This window comes from Spermophilus citellus, assembly GCF_964194105.1.
Source record: "Spermophilus citellus genome assembly, chromosome: 1".
NCBI lineage: Eukaryota > Metazoa > Chordata > Mammalia > Rodentia > Sciuridae > Spermophilus > Spermophilus citellus.
Genome location: NC_138182.1, coordinates 149,869,805 through 149,876,227, shown reverse-complemented (window position 1 = coordinate 149,876,227; position 6,423 = coordinate 149,869,805). Strand labels below are relative to the sequence as shown.

Below are 6,423 nucleotides of genomic sequence, written 5' to 3'. Positions count from 1 at the left end.
TGTGAATTGTTGTTTCAGGAAGGACCCAAGGGGGCAGCCATAAGTGAAGACTCTATGAGGGTCCTTGATGTTATAAGGAAAGTGCTGTAATAGGCACGACATAGGTATAGGGTACCAAGAAACTCCTCGCACATTCCTTTGCCCTGGTTGTCCCTTTGACCCTTCCTGGTGGATTTCTTCACTTTATCCCAGCTAGTCATTCTCCTTATCTCTAAATTCCTTCTTTGGGTCTTTTTAATTCAAAGCTTGGGAGTTCCTCTTCCAGGACTGCATATTATAGGCTCCCCTGGGAATCATCAGCTTCAACTCCTTACTCAGTCTCTGCATTAAGAACCTGTGTGGACGTGGGAGATAGGTGAGAGGCTGTTGCATTGTGGAAGGCAGCCAGGCATCAATGAGTGTATGCAGATGCACAGATGGTTCCTCTGACTCCACCTTCCCACCACTATCTCCTTAACTAGGCCTTCTTTTCTCATTTTCCCCTTTTGCTGAAAGCTGTTATTTATCTGAATCCTGATGTCTGCACTAGAGAGTCCACAGATGATGTGCTTTGCCTGAGGAGGTAGGGTAGAACTGAGGAAAGAGGTCAGAGTTAGGGAGCAGCTGTTCTATGTCCCCTCTCAAGTAGTAAGTGCAAATGCAGAGGAAAGAGGATGAAGTTATTCTGATGCAAGAAACTACTTCACAGTGTATCACTCCTGAATTTCTTTTCCTGAAGGAGACCTGCCCAAAGGTGCGTGAAGGTATTTCCCTGTCACCCTCTCACCCCACTTCTCTCCTCCTTGCTAGTTATAATGCTAGTTATTGGTTCATTTCTTCATTCCTGTGTATTTAGCAACCTTTTCCCTTCCTCCATCCTTTGCTTCTATCAGGATTTTTTTTTCCCTTAGGGGGTGTTTGCCTTCTTATAGTCCTCTTCCTTTGATCTATTTCTTTCTTTTCTATTTTTGTTTTTATATTTTGGTTCTAGGGATTGAACTCAGGGCCATTTTATCATTCTTTTTATTTTTTATTTTGAGGCATAGTCTCGTTAAGTTTCCAAGAGTCACTGGGATTACAGGCAGCACTACTGTGCCCAGCTACTTCTCTCTTTTTCTTTCCTTAATTTCTCATTAATTTTTTTTCTGTCTTCTTTCCCTCTGTGTGGCTCAGCTAGGGGTTCCCAGATTGTAGAATGGCCTATAGCAGTGAGAGAAAAAACAACTGAGGAGAAGTGAATATGAAGGGGCAAGTAGTAAAGACTGATATGGGGCAAAAGCCTTTCCATTCTCTAAAGAATACTATACAATAAGGTGGTTTCTTTTGTGTTGTTATTTATAAAAGAAAAAAATGAAATTACTGAACACCTAGCAAAAAAGTCTGAAATTAAGAATAAAAATAGCATGTGACATGCTAGAAGAAATTTCTGAGTTCTTTGCACAATACCATTATTACTTATTCAACAAATATTTACTGAGAATATAGTGTATTCAAGTCACTGTTGTAGGGGCCCAGGATCACACTATCAACAAAAGTGCCATCAAGGGGTATAGGTTCTAGTTGGAAAGGCAGAAAACAAACAAAACCATACAAATAAAAGGCAGTATGCCTTATGGTCTCACATGCTATGGGAAAATGAAGGCCGGAAAGTGATCAGGGATACAAGAAGGTTTTCAATTCTAAATAGGGCACTGAGGGATAGCTTTGCTGAGAAGATAAAAAGGAAATGAGTGAACCAGGCAAAGCATATCTAGAAAGAGCCTTCTGTGAGGAGCCAAGATCAAGTGCCAAAGTGCCCAAGGCTGGTGTCTCCCTATAGTGTGGGAGCAAATTCAGGAAGAATGTTGAGACTGGAGCCAGAAATTCTGGGGAAAGCAGAAGGAAAAGAGGTCTGGGTGGTGTGAAAGGGCCCACTGATGAAAATCTTACATTTATTCAGACATCATTTTGGCTTTTGTTCTAATAGAGATAGTTCACTCTAGTGTTGTGGGTCAGCAGACTGGGGTGGGGGTAAGTGAGGAATTGGGAGGCAAGTCCAGTCATGGGATGATTCCATTATCCAGGGAGCAATGATGATGGCATAGCTAGGTAGGAGTAAGCAGGAGTGAGAAGTGTTCTGGGGTGGGTATATGTTGGAAGAAGAGCCAGCAGTGATTTTTGATAGTTGGGATGTGTGCTTAAGAAACAGAGGAGTCAAGGATAACCTACGTGATATGACTGGGGCACCTGGACAGATACACTATTAACTGAGCTGAGAAGGAGGTGAGGATAGGTATTTCTTCAGGGTAGAAAAAGAGCTCCACTTTTCCACTTTAGGGAGGGCAACCCCATTGGACACACAAGGAGAGGCGTTGAACACACAATGAATGTGACCATAGGAGCTCAAGAGAGCCACCCAGGATGGAGCAAGAAATGTCCTTCATCAAATACATGGTATTCTCATATAAGACAGTGGGTGGGAAAAAGCCGTGGGAGAGCATGTCCTTGAAGGTGCACACAGCCGAGTGCCTCTGTGTCCTGTTGGACACATCTTCAGCACAGAAGAGTAACTTCTGCTGTGAGGGATAGGGAAAACTTGGGTTGTTCTGTTGGTTGATTGAGACTGAGGTCAGTATGGCTAAGATGGTGCTTTAAGGCTGTGGAAACAATGATTTGCTCCTACCAATAGCCTATCTGGGTGTTATTGTTTGGAAGGACACTTGGGCACATCCTTTTGAGCATAAGTCAAGTACATGCTCTGTTCTATAGGGAAACAGGCCCTATGGTTAATTCCCTGGTCATTGATCTAGCTGGTTCCATCCTCATTTAGGAAATTACTCTGGATCTTTGCACAGACAGTCTTGTGTCCTGTGTAATTGCATCACTTCATCTTTGCAGTGAGGTAAGGTAGACATGAATAAACCAGCTTACAAATATGTCAGAGGTGTAATTTCATTCTTTGTGGAGAACCTTCTTATAACCTGAGGGTATTTCCTGTATTATCACTAATTATTCTTCATCAAAAGGAATCTAATAATAAACTCTTATGTTTTGGTTTATATATGAAGTGTCCCCCCAAGAGCTCATGTGTTAAACAATGCAAGAAAGTTTAGGGTTGAAATTGTTGGGTTTGGGATTCTTAAGCTAATCAGTGCATAAATCAATTTGAATGCATTAACTGAGGGTAACTGTAGGCAGGTATGTATACAGCTGAAGGAGTTGCTGGCGGTGTCACTAGGAGTGTGTCTTTGGGGCTTATATTTTTTCCTTGTTGAGAGGAGCTCTCTCTTTGCTTTCTAATGGTCATATCTTGAGCTGTTTTCCCTTTGGCACACCCTTCTGCCAAGGTGTTCTTCCAAACCTTGAGGCCCTGAGTAATAGAGTTGGATGTCCATGGACTTAGACTTCTGAAATCATGGGACCCAAATAAATTTTTCCTTCTCTAAAATTGTTCTTCTCAGGTCTTTTTGCCACAGTGGCAAAAAAAAAGCTGACTAAAACATCCTACTATATTCAGGTCAAGAACAAGATATCCTACAATTTAAGAAGGGGTTTTTCTTTTTTTTTTTCTTTTCTTTCTTTTTAGTTGTCCATGGATTTTTATTTTATTTACTTATTTATATGAGGTGCTGAGAATCATACCCAGTGCCTCACACATGCTAGATAAGTGCTCTATCTCCAAGATATAACCCCAGCCTAAGAAGGGGGTTTTCAGTTTCAAAAAAAAAATGAATCTTGCAACCATATAGCACCTACTCATAAGTTATTTTATTTGTTCAAAGCGTATGTATTGAGGTCATAAGATAAACTAGGTACCCTACTAAGGCTGCCAGATGTCAAGGTGAAAAATAAATGATGCTTATATTCCAGTGGAATGAAGCAGACAGTAGAGATCCAAAAATATCAGAATACATGTGATTAAATGGTATAAGTTCTGTGAAGAAAGCTAAATCATCAAAAGAACTTGAGAGTCCAAAATAGTTTTAATATGGCTATTTAACTCAAAAAGTTGGCATTTATGTAAAGGTATGAGACAGGTAAGAGATAAAATTCTGGGAAAATATTATGCTATAGAGATAAAAATACAAAGAACTAATGATGGGAATGTGTCTAGTTTGTCTTAGGAAATTTAAGAAAGCACAGTGAGCAAAAGAAGCATGGTAAAATGAGCTCAGAGGTCGTGGTGTGTGTGTGTGTGTGTGTGTGTGTGTGTGTGTGTGTGTGTTACCCTCAGCACAGAGGAGTAATTTCTGCTGTGAGGGATAGAGCAAAACCTGGATTGTTCTGTTGGTTGATTGAGACTGAGGTCAGTATGGCTAAGATGGTGCTTTAAGGCTATGGAAACAATGATTTGCTCCTACCAATAGCCTATCTGGGTGTTATTGTTTGGAAGGACACTTGGGCACATCCTTTTGAGCATAGGTCAGTACATGTATATGTGCATGCATATGCAATGGAAGGCCTTACTTGTCACCACATGGATTTGGCCTTAATTTGAAGTAATTTGGGAAATCACTGACATACTTTCCCAAGGCAATTTACATCATATGACTTACATGTCAGGAGAATCAGATTTTATGATGTTCAAAGAGAGAAATTGGGAGACTACAGAGGAACATAAAATAATCCAATCGTGAGAGGATGGTGTCTAGGACCAGAAAGTTTGAGTGGGGATAGTAAGAATTAATTCAATTTAAAAAAAAAAACTGACTCTATAACCAAGAGGTTCTCTGGTGCATTCAATCGATGAATGAAAGAAATATTGGAATAAAAATGGTTTCAAGATTTTGGGCCAGAACAAAATCAATAATAAGGAACATCTCAAGTCCCTTTACCTTGCTTTAATAGCATATGTAAGTTATCTTACTCATAGTCCATTACTATTAAATCTAATTTACCAGATCCATGTGATACCAGTTAAAAAGTCGGTGCCTTATGGGAAAGCCAAGATTTTATCTGCTGAAAGAGGATTGACCAATAGTTTTGTGACACAAAAATTCAGTTTCTAGTCTTTTGGGTATAAGAACAAATATAGACACAATATCCAATCCTATGTACTGGCAGAGATCCTTTTATCTGTGTCAAGGGAATATCAAAGAACATTCTCTTGCATGTCCCAAAGCATGTGTTGTTGAAGCCTAATGAATTACAAAAGACTTATCTGAATGAGGAAGAATTTAGAATTTCTCTATCCACATTTGCAGGTGACTGTGAATAACTAAACCATGGGAATGTGGTTGAACCAATCATCCATAGATGGATTCATCCTCTTGGGCATCTTCTCCCACAGCCAGACTGACCTTGTCCTCTTCTCTGCAGTCATGATGGTCTTCATGGTCGCCCTCTGTGGGAACGTTCTCCTCATCTCCCTCATCTACATAGATCCTCGACTTCATACACCCATGTACTTCTTCCTCAGTCAGCTCTCCCTCATGGACCTCATGTTGGTCTGTAACATTGTACCAAAGATGGCAGTCAACTTCCTGTCTGGGAGGAAGTCCATCTCTTTTGTGGGATGTGGTATACAAATTGGATTTTTTGTGTCTCTTGTGGGGTCAGAGGGGCTCTTGCTTGGACTCATGGCTTATGACCGCTATGTGGCCATTAGCCACCCACTTCATTATCCTGTCCTCATGAGTCAGAGGGTCTGTCTCCAGATTGCTGGGAGTTCCTGGGCTTTTGGAATACTGGATGGGATGATTCAGATGGTGGCAGCCATGAACTTACCTTACTGTGGCTCAAGGACTTTGGATCACTTCTTCTGTGAGGTGACAGCTTTATTGAAACTAGCCTGTGCAAACACTTCCCTTTTTGATACCCTGCTCTTTGCTTGCTGTGTCTTCATGCTGTTCCTTCCCTTCTCCATCATTGTGGCCTCCTATGCTCGCATCCTGGGGGCTGTGCTCCATATGCGCTCTGTTCAGGCCCGTAAAAAGGCCCTGGCCACCTGTTCTTCCCATCTGACAGCAGTCTCTCTTTTCTATGGGGCAGCCATGTTCATCTATCTGAGGCCAAAGAGACACAGGGTCCCTAGCCATGACAAAGTGGTCTCTATGTTCTACACAGTCCTTACTCCTATGCTCAATCCCCTCATTTACAGCCTGAGGAACCGGGAGGTAATGGGGGCACTAAGGAAAGGGCTGGGCCATTGCAGGATTGACAGCCAGCACTGAAGAGCCAGGGTCTTCTGTGTGCTATCCCCTGACTGGGTAGCATCAGTAGTTCACTTACCCTTTGTGAATGTCTGTGTCCTCTTCATTAAGTAAGAATCATAACATCTGCCCTACCCCACAGGGATTTTGTACATGTAAATCTAAAACCTCATGATTGAGCAATGCATTGCTTTCATTGTCATTATTGATTATTTATAACATCCTTGAACTAAATTCACTCTACTTTTAAAATCTTCTCAGTAATGCCTGTGTCTTATTGAGTGCTTTTTATTCCCATTACATACCTTCTATA

The 6,423-nt window shown here is 41.2% G+C and overlaps 1 protein-coding gene across 1 annotated transcript; it reads left to right on the top strand.

Moving 5' to 3' along the window:
* Positions 1-5,149: 5,149 nt before the first annotated feature.
* On the top strand, positions 5,150-6,131 carry LOC308647535 (olfactory receptor 2V1-like; the record flags this gene model as incomplete). The annotated part of the gene is made up of 1 exon (XM_081291716.1): positions 5,150-6,131. The coding sequence occupies exon 1, from the start codon at positions 5,184-5,186 to the stop codon at positions 6,129-6,131; it is 948 nt and encodes a 315-aa protein (XP_081147842.1). The 5' UTR covers positions 5,150-5,183.
* Between the last annotated feature and the right edge of the window lie 292 nt (positions 6,132-6,423).